Here is a 20,555-nt window from a genome sequence, read left to right as displayed (position 1 = left end):
CCTTAAGAAAATTGGCTACAACCCCCACACAGTAGCATTTGTGCCAATTTCTGGTTGGAATGATGACAACATGCTGGAGCCAAGCACTAATATGCCTTGGTTTAAAAGATGGAAAGTCACTCATAAAGATGGCAATGCCAGTGGAACTACACTGCTTGAAGCTCTGGATTGCATCTTGCCACCAACTCGTCCAACTGACAAACCTTTGCGTCTGCCCCTCCAGGATGTCTACAAAATTGGTGGTATTGGTACTGTTCCTGTGGGCCGAGTAGAGACTGGTGTTCTCAAACCTGGCATGGTGGTCACCTTTGCTCCAGTCAACGTTACAACTGAAGTAAAGTCTGTTGAAATGCACCATGAAGCTTTGAGTGAAGCTCTGCCTGGAGACAATGTGGGCTTCAATGTTAAGAGTGTGTCTGTCAAAGATGTTCGTCGTGGCAATGTTGCTGGTGACAGCAAAAATGACCCACCAATGGAAGCAGCTGGCTTCACTGCTCAGGTGATTATCCTGAATCATCCAGGCCAAATCAGTGCTGGTTATGCCCCTGTACTGGATTGTCACACAGCTCACATTGCTTGCAAGTTTGCTGAACTGAAGGAAAAGATTGATCAGCGTTCTGGTAAGAAGCTGGAAGATGGCCCTAAATTCTTGAAATCTGGCGATGCCGCCATCGTCGATATGGTTCCTGGCAAGCCCATGTGTGTTGAAAGCTTCTCTGACTATCCTCCTCTGGGTCGTTTTGCTGTTCGTGATATGAGACAGACAGTTGCTGTGGGTGTCATCAAAGCAGTGGACAAGAAGGCTGCTGGAGCTGGCAAGGTCACCAAGTCTGCCCAGAAAGCTCAGAAGGCTAAATGAATATTATCCCTAATACCTGCCACCCCAGTCTTAATCAGTGGTGGAAGAACGGTCTCAGAACTGTTTATCACAATTGGCCATTTAAGTTTAATAGTAAAAGACTGGTTAATGATAACAATGCATCGTAAAACCTTCAGAAGGAAAGGAGAATGTTTTGTGAACCATTTTTTTGTGTGTGTGTGGCAGTTTTAAGTTATTAGTTTTTAAAAAAATCAGTACTTTTTAATGGAAACAACTTGACCAAAAATCTGTCACAGAATTTTGAGACCCATTAAAACAGAGTTTAATGAGAAGAAAAAAAAAAAATCCATGTATTCTGGGTTTAACAAGGGCCTCAGAAATAATTACCATCAGATTTTGTGGTTGAGGGAACAGTGTAGTAGTGGTGTAGTTGGTAGCAATGGAGAAATTTGATAGGAGTACCAACTACTTTTAGGAGGAGACATTATTGTTTTTATTTATTTATTTTTTGGTAGCTGGTTGGTAAGGGGATTGAACCCTTGACTTTGGTCCTTTTGAAATTTTTTCCTTTTTTTTCTTTCTTTTTTTTTTTATTTTGAATTTTTGACATTTTAAAACTCAAGTGGATCCAGCAGTGTATAAAAAGAAGTATATACCTTGAATTTTTTTTTTTTTTGGACAGCTGGCTGGTACGCCCAGTGGGGTTTATTTATTACAGGTGTGCAAAGCTGATTCAACATTGAAAATTAATTGATGTATGTATTAGTCTATTTCTATTGCTTATAACATAAATACTTGAAACTGGGTGATTTACATAGAAAACAAAATTTATTGTTTACAGTTTTGGAGACTGTGAAGTTCACATGCAGGGAACACATCTGGTAAGAGTCTTGGTGGTGGTGACAGTGACTCAGAGGTCTCACAGGCAGAAATGGTGGAGCAGAGAGAGATTCTCACATGTTCTCTTTTAAAGCCCTCAGGATCATGCCCCTGGCCATCATTATTAATCCATTCACTACAGTGTGGTCCTACAATCTAATCACCTCTTCAAGGCCCCACCTTTCAATTACTGTAATAGGATTTCTCACCCTCAACAGTTACAGTGGAAATTAAGTTTCTAATATGTGAACTTTGGGGGATACAATTCAATCAGTCTATAGCAATGTAATCCAGTGTATCAACAGACTAAAAAAACTCAAGTGGACTACAATTAGGGTTTGGTGAGAAGAGAAATTAGATGAGAGATAAATTAGAGATCCCCATTACCTACACAGTAGTGCAACAAAATAATCTGAGAGAGCAGTTCTGTGGAAATCTTGTATTTTATAAGCATGTCTTAAATTCCAAATCCCTTACTTACCTGCCATTGGAGGTGTTCCATGATCTGGTCTTACCTTTCCTGTGTGGGTTTAATTTTTACCACTTTCCAGTGTGAAACCCCCCTCCCTCCATTGCAGTCAGATTAGTTTCCTTGATGCCCTTCCATCACATTGAGCTCATTTCAGAATGGGACTGCCTGAGTACAAATCTTGGTCCTGTCATCCTGTCATTAACTAGCTTTTACTATGACTTTGGGCAAGCTGCTTTAGTTTTCTCATCAGTAAAAAGGGGGTTATAGTCATAATTTTCTTGTACCTAGCATATAGTAAACACATACTAAACATTAGCTATTAATAACACTTCTTCTGTTCTGTATCTATATTCCTCTTCTTTAAACTCTGATAGCTCCAAAGTGATGCTAAACTAGCTCGTAATACCAGTGAAGAAGAGAAAAACAGGAAGGGAAGAGTTTTAAGACCATATATGATTAGTTTGGTGTACATTTGAAGTTAAAACAGAATGAATAATGCTTTATTAAAAAGTTTACTTGAAAAATTAAACACTGAGACTATCTAAAACATACGAAGAACTCTTAAAATTCAACAATAGGAAAACTTACGACCTAGTTAAGAAATGGGCAGAAAATCTGAACTGATACCTCACCAAAGAATACATATAACTGACAAATAAGCATATAAAAGATGCTCAGCATTGTATGTCTTTAGGGAATTATAAATTAATACAACAATGAGATAGTTCACCTGTTAGAATGACTAAAATCCAAAACACCAAATGGTGGTGAGGATGTGGGCAACAGGCACCCTCATTCATCACTTGTAGGAATGCAAAATGGTATGTACAGCAGTGAATATTTTGGAAGCTAGTTTGGCAGTGTCTTACAAAGTTAAACATAGGTTTGCCATTAGGTATTTACCCAAATGAGTTCAAAATTTATGTCCACACAAATATTTATAGCAACTTTATTTATAATTGCCAAAAATTGGAAGTAATCAAGATGTCCTTCAGTAGGTGACTGGATAGACAAAATGTGTACATCCATACAAAGGCATACTATTCACTAAAAAGAAATGAGTTGCTTTAATGCCATGAAAAGACATGGAGGGACCTTAAATGTGTATTGCTAGACGAAAGAAGCCAATCTTGAAAAGGTTACATACCGTATAAGGCAACATATGACTTCTGGAAAAGGCAAAATTATAAAGACAAGTAAAAGGATCAGTGGTTGCTACATGTTCAGCAGGAGGGGGAAAGGGATAAATAGGTGGAGCACAGGACATTTTTAGGGCAGTGAAGTTATTCTCTATGGTACTGTAATGGTAGATACATGTCAAATTTATCAAAACCTATGGATGTGTACACATCAAGAGTGAACCCTAATGTAAACTATGAACATTAGTAATGATGTATCAATATTGGTTCATCATTGGTAACAAATATATCACACTAATAGATGTTAATAAGGGAAATTGTGTGTGTGGAGGGGGAATAAAGTATATGGGAATGTTGTACTTTCTGCATAATTTTTCTGTAAACCTAGAAATGCTCTAAAAAAGTAAAGTCCATTAATTTTAAAAAATGCTGCAGGCTTAAAATGGGAGTCCTGTGGAAGCCTGCTTATAATAATCTGGTCTTTGCTTCTTTTTTTTGAAATATGGATGCTCAAATATAAAATTGTTATTTTTTGTACTAAAGGGTAAAAGTAAAAACCACTACCACCATAATTTTTTTTAAAAACTGAGAAAAATATCTTTTTAAATGCCAGATTTTACCAGAGGAAACTCATGGATAACCTAAATATGAGTATTAGTGGTGAGAGTCGGAGTCTCTGAAGGGAACCTGAGAAGTTTAACTCGAAAATGTGAAGGATCTACTGATAAAAGAATTTTCCCTTCCATGGTTACGTCAATTTTGGTTATTACGATTGGGAGGCAGTGTACTCCAGCATGCATGGACTCACCTTAACCCCTTGACTTGTTCTTTCTGACACAACACACCCATTGCTCTGGGCTGTGAAGTTCTTGTTCCCTTCAAAGTGAATTTAAAAATAAATTCTGTGGATCCCCTACTGGCCAGCTGCCAATAAATGCATGAAGGGATGAATGAACGAATGAATCAGCCATATAGTTAATGTAGAAAGCACTGGAGAATCCTTTTGAAGAGTGAGGAATCCTTTGATTAAATATATAATTCTCCCCTCACCCCAGTTTATTTTACAGTATATTCGTATTTCTATTTAATTAAAGCCAAGCACACTTACTTTAAGGAGACTTGACTATATTAAAGACTCACTTGTGAGAAAAATTAGCTTCAGAATATTCAGAATGACGTGCTGGTTTATAAGTATCTCTGTTTTCTGCCTGAATTTCATTTGTGTTTGATCTTACAATTTAAAACTGCATTTTAGCAGAGTTTAATTTTTTGCTCTTTAATGGTTTATCAGATTTGGGTTTTATAAAAAACTTTGGCAAAGATACTCCACTCCAGTTTTGAAATTTCTGTATTTATCAGCTTTTGTTGTTGAACAATATTATTGCACACTCGCCTGAACTTGACACATTGTTCTGGGTGACAGTGGACATAGTTTAGTCACAACTGATACTGTAACCATATAATGTCCATAGAAGCCTTTTGAAAGTAAGGGATAAATATGCATGGGAATGTACGTTCTATGGTTTGGAGGTAATCTAGCATTAATTAATTCAGCTCTTTCAAAAATTAGCCATCTGCAGTGTGCTGATCATCAGGTTTACAAAGATGGCATAATCTTATTTAGTATCCTGAAGTTTTCATTGTTTTTCATCCTATTTATTCATAAAGGTGGAATCATTGATGGTTAGAGTGGTTGTGATTTGTCACAGGTCACAGTGGTAAAATTTGTTATCTAGTATCAGTTACTGTCTCTGTGTTTTACATAATCTTGTGGTGAAACTTCTGGTATAGCTTTCCTTACTGCAATGTCACATACATAATCATTCAGTTTGTGCCCGGTTTTCCAGGTTAATAACATAGGATAGGAAAGCAACAGTAGTTTTATTTTATTTTTTTTGTCTTTTGTTTTTTTTCCTGACCGGCAACGGGATCACAACCCTCGGTGTTGCGTCCGCACCACACTCAGCCAGTGAGCGGGAACCGGTCTCCACATGGGACCCGAACCCTCGGCGGGAGCGCCGCCGCGCTCCCAAGCGGTGCACTCTCCAGTGCACCACCAGGCCGGCCCAACAGTAGTTTTATTTTATTTATTTATTTATTTATTTAAAAAAGATGACCGGTAAGGGGATCTCAACCCTTGACTTGGTGTTGTCAGCACCAGGCTCAGCCAGTGAGCAAACCGGCTATCCCTATATGGGATCCGAATCCGTGGCCTTGGTGTTATCAGCACCGCACTCTACCGAGTGAGCCACAGGCCGGCCCAGTAGTTTTATTTTTAAACTCACTATTTTGTAAATATTTACTTTGGTAATTAACTGTGATAAAAATGTGCACAGGCCAGAAAAATGTAATCCTGAAGGCATTTCCTGGATAAATAATTAGAATATTTTTACATTATACTTAGTTATATACTAAGTACATATTACTTAGATATATTTAGTGGCTGCTGTTGGAAAGTTTAAGATATTTGGAGTATATGTGTAAATCTCTGAGAATTAGGAACTTTGGCTGTTAAAAGCGATATTTGCAGAGAAAATGTTTAAATTCAACTTGAAGATTTACGATAGAGTTTTCTTCGTGTGTAAGGACAGTTTTTTTAGCCTGATATTTCTAAACCAGGTACAGCCTGTATTTCTACAGCATGGAATATCTCTGATTGCATGTTTTAGAGCATTTGACTCTCTGTTATTAAAATATTGAATGGTTTAGAGGTTGCTTGCTCTTTATAAACACACATGTACTATTCTGACCTTACCTAATTTGAAAAAATTTTTCTTTCCCTTCTGTCTTTCCTCAAATGAATCTAGTTTTATTTTTGATGGTTGTGGTTCTTTAAATAATAAGAAAAGTTTGTAACTAGCATTTTGACAGGTAGAAAGCAAATAAGAATTGGGAACTTGAAACATTGTTACAGTGATATGTTTCAAATTTATTTTGAGAGATTGAAAATTATTTTGGCCTGAATGATCTTTTTAAAAAACTGCATTGTTTTGATTTGGACTTTGTTCTTCTTTTATTTTTTTATTTTTTAATTTTAACTTTTTTGGTAGCTGGCTGATACAGGGATCTGAACCCTTGACCTTGTTGTTACAACTGGTCTCCTTTTGTCTTCTTTTAAATTCGTAATAAGCTTATACCCAGAAAACATTTGAAGGTAGTTATCAGAATTTTGGTTATGTTTTAGATCTCATCTCAATTTATAGAGGTGAGGAGATTTGTAGCATAAATGGCTTCCTTTTCCTTCATTAGGTTTTGGTTAAGGGAGATTGAAGAAACCACTTGAAACAAACTGTATTACCATCTTACTTTGAAATGATTCCATATTGAATGTTATCAAGACATTCTCAATTATTCAGGAGATTTATCATACATTCAATTTATGTTTGTGTGTATATGATTTTATCTAAAACAAATGTCAAAACTTACTTTCCTACTAGTTCATACATCTCTGAATATTTTTGGTAGTGCGCTGTGATTTTAGGTATTTAATAACCAATTTTAAAAACTGTCTAAATTTTGATTAAAACGATGACCTATATAGATAGTGATTGACTTAGTTTATTACTAATTATGTTTCATTTTATAGAGGGCTACTGAGCCAAGCCAGGCTATATACCATTGCTGCTGAAAAAAAGAATGATCTTCAAGAGGAGTCTGCTTCTTCTGCTAGAAAGAATACCAGTCAATTTGATTGGGCTCTAATGAGATTAGATAATTCTGTCCGAAGAACTGGCCGCATTCCAAAGACGCTTCTAGAAAAAGTCTTTGATAGCACATGCCGCTCAGGTATTTCAAAATTTTCTGTTCAAAAGTTGAGCTTTTTAATAAATACTAGTCTGGGGGCAACCTCATTGTAGAGTACCTTATTTGATAATTTTAATTTTGTTTATTATATTCTGATGATCGTCATGATTTTATGCTATGATCGTGATCTCTCTCTCTCCAACTCATGGGCAAAGTTTGGAGTAAATAAACATTTTGTTTTAGATGTTTATTTCAAAATCAGCAAATAAAAATTGTCTTTTTGCTTTCTGTAGCTTATAGAAATAGTCACTGTCAGTGGTAAATTGTCTTGGAATATAGTTGGCCCTCCATATCCCATGGGTTTCTCATTTGTGGAATCAACCACCCCTGGATCAAAAATATTTTTAAAAAAGATTATGTCTGTACTGAACATGTATAGACTTTTTTCTTGTCATTATTCCCTAAACAATGCAGTATAACTATTTACATAGAATTTTCATTGTATTAGGTATTTATTAAAAGCAATCTGGAGAGGATTTAAGTATACAGGAGGATGTGTATAGGTTATAAGCAAATACTACATCATTTTATATCAGGGATTTGAGCATCCACAGATTTCGCTATCTGTTGGAAGTCCTGGAACCACTTCCCCATGGATACTGAGGTATGACTGTGTTAGTTTATACCTTCCATTGTATAGTGTCAGCTTTCCCTAGGATGATCACATATGGCAGATTTCCAGATTGATTGATAATTATTATTTCTCATTTTCAGTTAGTTACTGAAACTTATGTGGGTCACTTATGCCTTTGATGGAAGCTGTGAGTCCTTCACCACAACCCACCCCCTTCCAAAATAGCCCACATGACAAACATGCATAATTTTGCATGCAGTTTAAGAGGATTCACCAGCTTCTTGAAGCCCAGTCATGGATTTCAGCCACATTAAGTGTAACTTACAGATTCTCATGAGGAGGGATACCAAAGTGGTGTCAATTATGACTATAACTGTGTGCATTTTAAAGACTACTTTCTCATTTTCTCTCTCCGATTTATTCAGAGTTGTTCAACCATCAACACAATCAATTTTAGAACATTTTCATCAACCCAAAAAGAAAACCCTGGCCATCAGCTCCCAAATCATCCCATTCCTTCGAGCCCTAGGAACCACTAGTGTATTTTCTGTCCCTGTAGATTTGCCTATTCTGGGTATTTCATATAAATGGAATCACAACAATAAGTGGTTTGTTTTTGTTTTGTTTTAAAGTCAGCTTTCAGGGACAGGTAGATAAAGGTTATGGATATAGGAATAAGAAAGTTTATATTATTTTGTAACTGATTATAAACCTAAGTTTGATATTCATGGGTTTTAGTTATACTACTTTGTACAATTTTCATAAGCTGTTGAGAAGCTTGGCCTTTGAATTACAGCAAGTGACTGCTCATAAATTAGGTTCTTTTTATTTTTGTATTTAATAGAGTCTTGCAGATTATATAGATTTCATAATGGTAGAGTCCCTAAGAAAGCAGACTAATATTTAAAAAGTAATTTACCTTGTAACTTTTAGTAACATTGTGGGTTAGGATAGGATTTTTCTAATTTACAGACACTCTCATTATTTTTGGTGATTGAGCCAGAAGTTTTTTCAGTATTTATTGATTCCATTTAAAATTTTGATATTTATCTTTATGATATTGGTAGTATGTTAAATGTTATCCATTAACCTTTTTTTCATAGGTAGTCCAAGTGGTAATCAAGCCTTGCTTCTACTGCGCAGCTGTGGATCTCTCTTGCCTGAACTAAAGCTCGAAGAGAGAACAGAATTTGCTCATTTGATATGGGATAAACTTCAGAACTTGGGTATGGATTGTTTGAATAAATGATATGTATGAGAGGTGTTGATATTTTTTCTTTTTATAAAAAATTGTTTCTTTACATAAATGCTGTAATTAAATTTTACGGAAAGTCTACATGATTCAGAGGTTTTTGGTAATATGATTTATTTGATGAGTTACAGTGACATCTAGGGGCATTAAAAATAAAATAGTTTTTCATAACAGGTATTTCTTACAAGGATGGTAAATGAAAAAGTGCAAAATAGAAAGGCATTTGGTGTGTCAGAGTTATAAATGTACATACCATTTGATCAGGTAGTTCCATTTGTTAGAAATTAGGTACAGATAGGGCCAGCCCGTGGCTCACTTGGGAGAGTGCGGTGCTGATAACACCAAGGCCACGGGTTCGGATCCCATGTAGGGATGGCCGATTAGCTCACTGGGTGAGCGTGGTGCTGTCAACACCAAGTCAAGAGTTAAGATCCCCTTACTGGCCGGCCCGGTGGCGCACTGCTACAGTGCGCCGCTTGGGAGCGCGGCGGTGCTCCCGCCGAGGGTTCGGATCCCACATACAGACCGGCCGCTCACTGGCTGAGTGAGGTGCGGGCGCAACACCGAGGGTTGCGATCCCGTTGCCAGTCCCGGTCTGGTACGGGCGCGACACTGAGGATTATGATCCGTTGCTGGTCACGAAAAAAGACAAAAAAGGAAAAAAAAAAAAAAAAGATCCCCTTACCGTTCATCTTTAAAAAAAAAAAAAGAAATTAGGTACAGATATATTCCCACGCACAAAAGGATACTCTTCATTGTAGATTGTTTTTAATAGCGGGAAATTGGAAGCAACTCTAATGTCCTTCACTGGGGGACTGGATAAAAAAAGAGTGTCTATAAAAAAGAATACTGTGCATCTGTTAAAAAAAATGAAGGAGCTATTCATATACTGATGGGGGGACGTTCTCCAAAGTATAAATAAAAACTGAGGTGGAGAACAGTGTATAGTGTGCTGTGCTACCATTTTGAAGAAAAGTGTGTGTGCATACAATATTAAAATGTTTCTGGAAGGATAATAAACACTGTATACAATTTTTCTTTCCTTTTTTTTTTTTTCTTTTTGATGGCTGGCTGATACGCGGATGTCAACCCTTGATCTTGGTGTTGCATGCAATTTTTACTCTATACCTTTCTACACTTTTTCAGTTTTGACCCATATAAACATAGTACACATTCAGAAAAATAAAGTAGTTTAAAAGACCATTAGATAAAGTTCATTGTTTATTTGTTATTTTAGAATATCTTAGCAAAGAATGGAAGTATCCTATAACATGTTAAAATTTAAAGCCAACAACTGTGATGTGTAATGTTATGAAATAAGATGTATTTCTTATAGTAAAACAATACTAGAAATTATTATTTTTTAGGTGATGTGATTGTTTATCTGAAAAATTCCAGAGAGTCAGCTTACAGTAATTACCTGGGCATATTAAATGTTTGAGAATCTATAACTTTTCTAGTAATAAACTTCAGGGATAAAATAACAAAATAATAAATAAAAGGGATAAAAGGATCCAATTAAGCATAACCACAGATATATAAAATATCTAGCACAATCCTTCAAAAACTGTGTGTGACCTATGTGAAAATATAGAATAAAGACAGATCCTTACCTGTTTTTATTTAAGTTTTTATTCATAAAGAATTCATTTTGATGACAAGTCCAATTTTTATAAATTTTTAAAAATATAAGTAACTGTTAGAATTCAGAATGGAAAAGAATTTTGTAAGTATAAAAGCAGCAGAAAAATGAAGATTAGGAGTTGACTTTATAAAAATAAGAAATTTTTATATGTCAGTAAGTCATGTAATTAAAAACATGTGGACTGGGACACATATTTGCAAAAAAGATTATGGGAGTACAGTGTTCTGAAATACAAAAGAGCCCTTGCTCAGCATTAATAAAACCTCCTCAATAGAAATATAGACAATGTATTACTTTCTGTTATACCTATTCCCAAATATGTCTTTCCCCTGTACTGTACCCTTTATGAGGGTGGAATCAATAACTTCATTGTTTTCCTCTTTGCCAGTATCATGTTGCTTTTTACATGACAATACTTGATACGTAGTTGTTGAATTAATACTGCTAGAGACCTGGTAGATTGTCAGTGTGACTCTTGTTTTCAGACTTGTAAAGCTGTAATAGATCTTCTAGTTTAGGTAACATGTCCAAAGTTACAGAATGAGCTACTGACAGATCTGTGACTAGAATTGTGCTATCTGGACTGACGGGGATTCTGGAGGAAATGCTGAAAATAATAGAATCTCATTTCAATGTTGACATATTCTATATTCTTTTTTTTTTCCTTTTTGTCTTTTTTCGTGACCGGTAATGGGATCACAGCCCTCGGTGTCGCGCCCGTACCACGACCGGCAACGGGATCGCAACCCTCGGTGTCGCGCCCGCACCGCGCTCAACCAGTGAGCGGACCGGTCTGTATATGGGATCTGAACCCTCGGCGGGAGCGCCGCCGCACTCCCAAGCGCCGCACTCTACGGAGTGCACCACCGGGCCGGCCATATTCTATATTCTTAAAAATAGAATTATATCTGCTATACTTCTTTGGCCATGCCGTGATAATATATATCTTCTTAACTGTTTTTGTTCAAATTGTTAATCTTTTCTGACATGTTCTGTTTTCACTCTTTTAATCAATCCATTTTTGAAGCCATGCTTTAAATTGCTCCATTCTAGAGTTTTACCTCCAGTCCAGATTAATATCTCTCTTCCGTATGCCCCTTGTGGCTACCATCAATTGCCTTGTATTAGAGTTGTGCACGTCTTTTTTATACTTTACTCTTGGAGGATGAGGCTCATATCTTATTCATATTTGGATCTTCCTCATCAACTTTTCAGTGTTTTGCACATGTTGGGTACTAAAGTAGCATTAGTTGAATTTGTAGAAAATGGTCAGGCAAATTTAACTTGACTTTTTTAAATTAAATTTTACTTCATTAAACAGTAGATAAATTAACATGGTTCAAAATTCAAAAGATTTAATAGAGTTTATAGTGAAAGGCTTCAACCCATGTTTCCCCGCCGCCCATTTCTACTTTTTGCGGCAGTCAGTCAAATCTAACTTAAAAAAAAAAAATCCAAGAGAATAATCACATTTTAGAAAATGGTAGATGTAATTTTTTAGAAAATGGTTTCTTACAGAAGGCTATTAAAATCATTTACTTGCTGTTGAAAAAAACTTTGATCAGTAGCATTGTGTCTGTAATGTGGTAAAGACTGCTTTATATAGAAAAATCAGTCATTTTTAAATTTAGGAGTATTGTCAGCATTTTCTAGTAGAAAGAATATTATGCATGATAATATTTTAATAAAAGACCTTTTAATATTTGAACAGGCAGTTACTGTAACTGTACGGTAATACAGTAATTACCATCTTATATGGTTAGCTTGCCCTTTTCTGACAGGATATCCAAGTAGATAGGTCTGAGTGTTAAGATAGATAGGAGAAATGCTAAAGTTGTCATTTTACTCTTTTTTGTTTGTCAAATTTAGGTACAGATGATTTTAGTAGTGATAAAGGATATGATTTTTAAATGCTTTTCTAAAAATTTGATTTAAATTCCATTTGCAGGTACTGTATATGATGTGAGTCACTACAATGCTTTACTTAAAGTCTATCTTCAAAATGAACATAAATTCTCACCAACTGATTTCCTGGCAAAAATGGAGGAAGCAAACATTCAGCCAAATCGAGTGGGTAGTTGCTATGTGGATATTTATTGGTCACATCCATTTTTTTTTTTTAACCCAGAAAAAAAATTTTTTTAAATTAACCAACCCATTTCATTGACAGGTAACATACCAGAGGTTGATTGCTGCTTATTGTAATGTAGGAGATATTGAAGGTGCCAGGTATGGATATCTATAAATGCATGTTTAAGCAAACAAATTTGTAAATTTTAAAAACCTGTAATATAATCACTCCTTTTTTTTAAAGTTTCTTCTTAGTAAGGCACATTATTTTAGAAGTACTTTAGTCTAGCAAATTTGGTAATGTGACTTAGATAAAGTGTAAATTATTCTGTAAGAGGGAAAAGATGAGTTAAAAATACCTATTGTAAATAAAAATTTAATTTATTGGAGCAGAGGCATAAAATTGTTGGGGTATAAGCTGGCTTTACTTTTTTTTAAAAAAAGGTTTCCTCAGGGAAATGTTCTTGGCCATTTAAACTGTGTTCATTCTTAAAACTGGAAATATGCTCTTTATTTCATTGATTCATATAAAATCAGTTGTGACATGTCTCTGCTTATGTAAAATTTATTACTTTTGAATTGAAGATTTGGGAAATAAGGGATAAATTGTAATCTCATTTTTAACTAAATGAATCTTACTAAACTATGCTTTTTAAAGGTTAATTAGTGTAGAACAATCAGATTTTATTTATTTATTTATTCATTCATTCATTCATTCATTCATTTATTTATTTATTCATTCATTCATTCATTCAATTTATTTAAGATGACCGGTAAAGGGATCTTAACCCTTGGCTTGGTGTTGTCAGCACCACGCTCAGCCAGTGAGCGAACCGGCCATCCCTATATGGGATCCGAACCCGGGGCCTCGGTGTCATCAGCACCACACTCTCCCGAGTGAGCCACAGGCCAGCCCGAACAATCAGATTTTAAAAAATTAGTATTTTAAACATGAATACTTTAAGACTATTAATACTTCAGGGAGTGGGATTTTGTGGGAAGGGGATCAGTTTTCACTTTACAGTTTTTTCTTTTTCTCTTTTTTTTGCACTTTATAGTTTTTAAAACAAGCGTGTCTTGCGCTTATATCTTCTTATTATTAGCACCATGCTCTAACCAACTGAGCTAACTGGCCAACCCTTATATCTTAAAAATAAAAATAACTCAAAGCCTAGTTCTTTTTATTTATTTATTTATTTTATTTACCTTTTTTTTTTTTGAGGCCTAATTCTATACATGTTTTTAATAGTATTTTTTACATATACTTTCAAGGACTATCTTCATTTCTCTTAAGTATCTTTATTTCTCTTTTACTGCAGCAAGATTCTTGGATTTATGAAAACTAAGGACCTTCCCATCACGGAAGCAGTATTCAGTGCCCTTGTTACAGGGCATGCAAGAGCTGGGTAATGTTCAACCTAAGCTTTTGGTTCTTAAAAGAGGTTTAAATTTTAGAAAATTATAATAGAAAATTTCTAAAACATGTTTATTTACCCCTTCAAGAAAAACGTTCGTGTGTGAAGTAAAACATATTAATATTTTAATAATTTTTTTTTTTTTGGTGGCTGGCCAGTATGGGGATCTGAACTCTTGACCTTGTTATAGCATCGTGCTCTAACCAACTGGCCAGCCTTATATTAATATTTCTATAATTTGCTCTTAAAGTAGTTTCACAATAATTTTATTTGAAATTATTAAATTAAAAAAATTTGGGCTGAGTAAATTTGTAAAGTTTATTAACTGCTCTGGAAAATATTTTTATTTTTGAAGGGTAATTTACTAAACGTTGTTATTACTTTAAAAGGTAAATCTGAGTCATAACATACTTAGTATAAAAGGGTATAATGCTTATTTAATGCTTATTAAATTATTGTATAATTTGGTTTTTTAGGGGGATCAGATGTTTATGATCTTTATCATTTCAGAAACATATAATCAGTTAAATTCTATTTGTCCTTTTCTCACATCATAATTTCAAATGATACTTTGAATTTTTATCTTAATCGGCATAAGTAATATATTTTAGTTTGAATAATTATATTATATTTTGCAATATTATAGTAATCTATTTTTTTTAATTAACTCACAGAGATATGAAGAAAGCAGAAAATATTCTCACAGTGATGAAAGAGGCTGGAATTGAGCCTGGTCCAGACACATACCTAGCATTACTGAATGCATATGCTGAGAAGGGTGACATTGACCATGTTAAGCAGGTATGATTTAGGCCATATGAATAAAATAATTTAAAATCAATTGTGTAAACTTGTGTTATGTTTTGTATGTAGCAGAAAAGTATAGTTTATACCTGTTTTTATAGATGTCTTCATGTAGAGAGTAGTATTTCAGAAGAATTCTTATTATAGTTTGGTACTTTGGTATTGATATGTAACAGTTATTATTGAGATAAAATATTTCCTGTTTTATAAAAGAATTCCTAAACAATTAGACGGTATTCGTTCCTAATGTTTTGAATCTTAGTATTTTAATTTGTTAGCATTAATACTTAAATAAACATTGGTTTCTAACTTGTTCTTCTAATTTCTGGAACCGTCTGTAGACTCTGGAGAAGGTGGAGAAGTCTGATCTTTACCTTATGGACAGTGATTTATTGCAAGTAATCCTTAGATTTAGTAAAGCTGGGTATCCTCAATATGTCTCAGAAATTTTGGAAAAAATTACTTATGAAAGAAGATGTATTCCAGGTAATTCTTAAAAATTTATTTACATGGTTTTTATAAAAATCAGAATTGCTCTTTTTACATGATAGAAAGAGCATTCTCTAACCTTAAGGAGTTGTGGTAGGTGAACATAGGACTCTTTTTTTCTTTTTTTGGGGGGGCACTCTTTAAAAAAAGCTTACTAAGCTAAAAAATGTGACTGAATGAATACAGGGAAATGTTTTGATTTGGAAGTATTTTATTGTTATTTAGGCGGACATATCCTTTCGGTGTTTGCAATTCCTAATTTTGTCTTTAGCATTGATTGCAGTTTAAAAACATTGTTCAGTTGAGTAACAAAATATGTCTTTGTTTTCTTTCCAGATGCAATGAACCTCATTTTGCTTTTAGTCACTGAAAAATTGGAAGATACAGCATTGCAAATTTTATTAACATGTTCTATATCAAGGGAAGACAATCTGAGTAACTTTGGCAGTTTCTTTTTACGACACTGTGTGACTATGAATACGGTATTCTGTCCATTTTTACTTTGTAGATAGTGTAATTGGCAGTGAAATAACATTCTTATAGTATAAGAAAATTTATGGAATTAGATCAATTGTTTTTTGTTTTGTTTTGTTTTTTTTTAAAAGATGACCATAAGGGGATCTTAACCCTTGACTTGGTGTTGTCAGCATCATGCTCACCCAGTGAGCTAACCGGCCATCCCTATATGGGATCCGAATCCGTGGCCTTGGTGTTATCAGCACTACACTCTCCCGAGTGAGCCACGGGCTGGACCCGAATTAGATCAATTGTAAACATTATAAAAACCTTGATTTTGTGTTGCAAGATTTTTAGGTAGAAAGAGGTTTAAATATTTCATCCCCGAAGTGGTAGAATATTTGTAGAAGGTCAAATAGGAGGATATTTGCCAGTCTAGCTGATATGACTTTTTTCCCCCTAGCCTGTGGAGAAGCTGACAGAGTACTGTAGGAAGCTAAAGGAAGCACAGATGCACTCATCGGCTTTGCAGTTCACGCTTCATTGTGCTTTGCTAACCAATAAAACAGGTACTATCTTCTTAGGTTTAAAATCAACCTAAGTCAGTTTTGCTGAGGTAGCTTTGTGATATTTTATGGTATCTCTTTCAGATTTGGCAAAAGCTTTATTGAAGGCTTTGAAGGAAGAAGGTTTTCCTGTCAGAACTCACTATTTCTGGCCTTTGCTAGTTGGACATCAGAAGGAGAAAAACGTTCAAGGTTAGGTTTTTTCTCTTACCAATTTGTAATGGTTCAGAGAGACAGGGTAACAGTTGGTACTCACATCTAATTGAATTCTTTCAGAAAGATTACTTTTTTTTAAAGAAAGATTACTTTAGATCTTATGAGAAAATGGAATTGTTTTGTATCGTAGCAAAATATTACATGAGCATTTTAAAAAGTAAAACATGATGGATTTCTTTCATATTAATTTTTTTTCTTAATTCATCTCTGATCTTGATATTTAATTTTTTTTTTTTTTTCTTCTTTACTGCGGGGCTGGTAGGGGGATCCGAATTCCCTGACCTTGGTGTTATAACACTGAGTTCTAATCGACTGAGCTAACCGGACAGCTCCTCTGATTTTGATATTTAAACTTGTAAGTGTAGTTTTATTTTTTTTATTTTATTTATTTTTTTGGTGGCTAGCTGGTATGGAGTTCCAAACCCTTGACCTTGGTGTTACAACACTGTGCTCTAACCAGCTGAGTTAACCAGCCAGCCTGTAAGTGTAGTTTTAAACAGCTCACTATTTTTAAGTTTTTTAAAAAACCTTTCTAGTTCTTGATTGTACATATACTTTTTGAAATTAGTTTGTCTACCCTTAATAAAAATAAAGTTATATATTATCACGTTCATGAAAATGAAAAGTTTCCATTTTCTTTGTGGACCATTCTATTCTCAACTGAGATTAGGTACAATAATAGGAAAGGCAGGAAAACTTTTATTGCAAAATGGGTGCTCATGACCTGACAGCCTGCTGATTGAAGGACAGAAATGTTCAATCTTTCAGGTTCTTAAGTACGTTTAAGCATTTAGCATACTTTTCCCTTGTACACATGGGATGTCTATAGGATATGAATAAGAATTGAACAAATATTAAATTTTAGAGTACGTATCTAATTCTTTGGTTTGCATTATTGGTAATTCAGAAAGAGTAGTCTCATAAAAAGCTGCTTTTAACAGAAGTGCTTCCCCCTTGGGGAAACAAAAAATGGTTTTTTTCATTTTATCTTGCAGTATAATGTGCTTTGGAATGAGATGCAGAGTTGTTAGTGTGACATTGGGTGACAAACAAAATGCACAAACAACAAAAAAGTGCTTTTAGCAGACTTTCATATTGCAATTTTATTTTAAATAAATAGCCTTCTTCTGGTTTAAAGGAAGTAGTGAAACAAGTATTCCCTAATTGTTTCTGGCTGTAAAAGTCTGTAAATCCTTTTTTAGAAAAATCTTTGTGGAAACAATATGCTAGTTGATTAACTCTTTGTATATCCTCCAGTTCTGAAAGCTTCAAAAGGTAACCTTTAACCTAATATTTTTGAACCACAGAAAGTTTACATCATTCCATCACACTCTTTGGGCATGTTATTGTCCACCTTTACATAGGTATGAAAATACTTTGGGTACTCTGTTGAGATGTTTGTTTATTCGGTAAATTTGCTTTCCTCAACCGTCTCACAGTATCTAGACTTGAATTGGTTACTACAGTTGTACTACTCAGTACACATAAAAGAATTTAGGTAATTTCTTTCTATAGTTGTAGCTGGTTGAACTCATAGGAAATTGGCTTTATCTTGAATCCATCTTTTTTTTCGAATCTCACAATTTAGATTTCAAAGGTACCTTGTGGGAAGCTCGCATTACATTAACGAAGGAACAGAGAGCCACAGAGATTCAGTGACTGACCTTAGGTTCCACGTCTAGCAGTCAGTAGTGCTGGGATTAGAACAGAAGATATCTGCCCTCCTATTTAAATATTCTTTTTATACCATAACACCTTTTATAAATATTAGACTTTTGTAAATATTACTCTCTATTTATTTTATAAAAATTCTTTGCTATTGTTTAAAAATTAGGTCTCCAGCTTTTATATTAAGGACATTTAAAGCAGAGGTACCGAATTTTTTAACCTGAAGGTTTCATCTGGAAAAATACAAAAGCTTATGCTTTACTGAGCAATATAACTTGAGAGTACAGGAGATTGTCAGTTGTTCTATAGTTTTTAAAAACTATATGTTCTACTTTGCAGGAGGTCCTGAAAGATTGCAGAGTATACATTCTACAATGCTCTTTCATGTAATAGGGAAATGACTATATGTATTCTGTACAGTTTCTTTAGGGTAAGGTAAGAAAGTAGCATTCTTCTTAGTGCAGTGTATTTGTTCTTTGTCCAGTGAAATTTATGTATAAACTGGTAGAAATCACAAGAGAAAATATGGCTGCAATGATGAAGCATGTATGTGAGTGTTTCACAAGGAATAAATAAACCTTTCAGGAAATCAAAGAAATATATCTGGAGGTCAAATAAAACTGAACCAAGAGTTTTCAGCAGTAGTATAATCAAATTTCTGTTGAATTTTTCTGGCTGTAAATTTAGCCATCACCAACTTCTTTCTTCTAATTATTTCCTCATGGCTTATCTTACTAGTATTTAACTCTGTGACCAGGTGTAAAAGTTACCACTTAGGATAATATGTTTTTAGCAAGTTGGCCTAAATGAGAGGAAATAACCCAGAATGTGTAGGGATCAATATCCCTTGGTATATTTAGAAAACATAAAAATAAGAATATAAAAGGGGTAAAATAAGTAAGGATGGGCTGATCCAAAATCCTAAATGTCAGTTGAATGAAGTGTTAGAACAGAGGGAACTTACTTTTCAAAAAGTAGGGAATTGCCTTCTTTGAGATTATCTCTCAGAGAAAAAAATAAAATAAATAATAAAAAAGATTAAAAAAATACAAAGCAATTGCTTCCTAATAAAGTATGACTGTGCTAGGTGGAGTGTAAAATCATGTGGTGCAGTCATAGTCAATGAAAGTTGTTCAGGTAAACCACATATCTTTCCCAATAGTTTGAACTATTTTAGTTCTTATGAAACTTTTTGAATGGAGACTTTTTTCTAGATTTATAAACTTTCTTGTGACTGCATTGAAATATTTTTATTAAATTGTTTATTTTGTCAGTTTAGATTTTCTGGGTTCACATAGGTTTGGAATCCATTTTTATGTAAGTTAGTATAAAATTATTTTAATCTTTGTTTCAAAAAGAAATGTAAATTGTATTTTTTACGAGAATTTATATAGATATTTCAGATTGATCACATTTTTCCTCCTTATTGATAAGTGCTTCCTTACTCCCATCTGACTATTGTTATTGAAGTGAATACTTTGTACTCTCCCTCAGGATGCCTGAGAAAGTGACTGAACTTTTCTGAGCAGGAGGAGTGATCCCAGATTTTCTTAAGCCTGCTTGAATTTCAGTTAGAAAGATGTGTAAGTTAAAAATGTAAGCAACACTGATGATCAAAATGAGCAGAAGCACTCCTTCATCGGAAAAATGAAGAATTAAGAGAATGAAATGTACTTGAGGCATAGATGACGTGGTGAAGTGTTTCAAAGGGAATAAGAATCTTCTGTCTGCGGGCCGAGCCCGTGGCGCACTTGGGAAAGTGCGGCGCTGGGAGCGCGGTAGCGCTCCCGCTGCGGATTCGGATCCTATATAGGGATGACCGGTGCACTCACAGTGCTCACTGGCTGAGCACGGTGTGGCCGGTCTCAAAAAGGACAAAAAAAAAAAAAAAGAATCTTCTGTCTGCGATCAATTTGTTGGCCTGTTTTCAACCATTAGAAAATCTGTCATCTATGGAACTTTTGAAAATTCTTGGGGTTTCTTTTTTTCTTTTGGCTGGCCAGTGCAGATCAAACCCTAGACCTTGGTGTTATCAGTACCAAACGCACTAACCAACTGAGCTAACTGGCCAGCCCTGTTGAGTATTTTGATACAGCTAAAAAAATTAAAACATTATTGCTACTATTAACATTTATTTAGGAGTTTTAGGGTTTCACACATTTAAAAAAAATTTTTTTAATAACCATCCTAAGAGGTAAGTAGGGAGCTTTGTTGTTATCATTCCTATAGTACAGACAAGGAATGACTAAAACTCACACCTTTGGTGGCAGAACAAGGCCTTGATTC

At 34.6% G+C, this 20,555-nt stretch overlaps 1 protein-coding gene across 1 annotated transcript in view; it reads left to right on the top strand.

Moving 5' to 3' along the window:
• Window positions 1–20,555, top strand: part of LOC103599066 (leucine-rich PPR motif-containing protein, mitochondrial-like) — a gene marked incomplete at its 3' end in the record, with an annotated part of 106,863 nt that overhangs the window by 10,388 nt on the left and 75,920 nt on the right. Inside the window, exons 2-11 of the mRNA XM_008583156.1 lie at window positions 6,897–7,096; window positions 8,792–8,914; window positions 12,534–12,655; window positions 12,756–12,814; window positions 13,975–14,061; window positions 14,745–14,871; window positions 15,216–15,360; window positions 15,700–15,845; window positions 16,283–16,388; window positions 16,470–16,577. Of these exons, the coding sequence (XP_008581378.1) occupies window positions 6,897–7,096; window positions 8,792–8,914; window positions 12,534–12,655; window positions 12,756–12,814; window positions 13,975–14,061; window positions 14,745–14,871; window positions 15,216–15,360; window positions 15,700–15,845; window positions 16,283–16,388; window positions 16,470–16,577 (1,223 nt within the window). The remainder of the gene's footprint in view (window positions 1–6,896; window positions 7,097–8,791; window positions 8,915–12,533; window positions 12,656–12,755; window positions 12,815–13,974; window positions 14,062–14,744; window positions 14,872–15,215; window positions 15,361–15,699; window positions 15,846–16,282; window positions 16,389–16,469; window positions 16,578–20,555) is intronic.

The sequence above is a fragment of the Galeopterus variegatus genome, unplaced genomic scaffold (assembly GCF_000696425.1).
Source record: "Galeopterus variegatus unplaced genomic scaffold, G_variegatus-3.0.2 Scaffold2840, whole genome shotgun sequence".
Lineage (NCBI taxonomy): Eukaryota > Metazoa > Chordata > Mammalia > Dermoptera > Cynocephalidae > Galeopterus > Galeopterus variegatus.
Note: the sequence above shows the minus strand (reverse complement) of the source record. Positions and strands in the feature narration are given on the sequence as shown.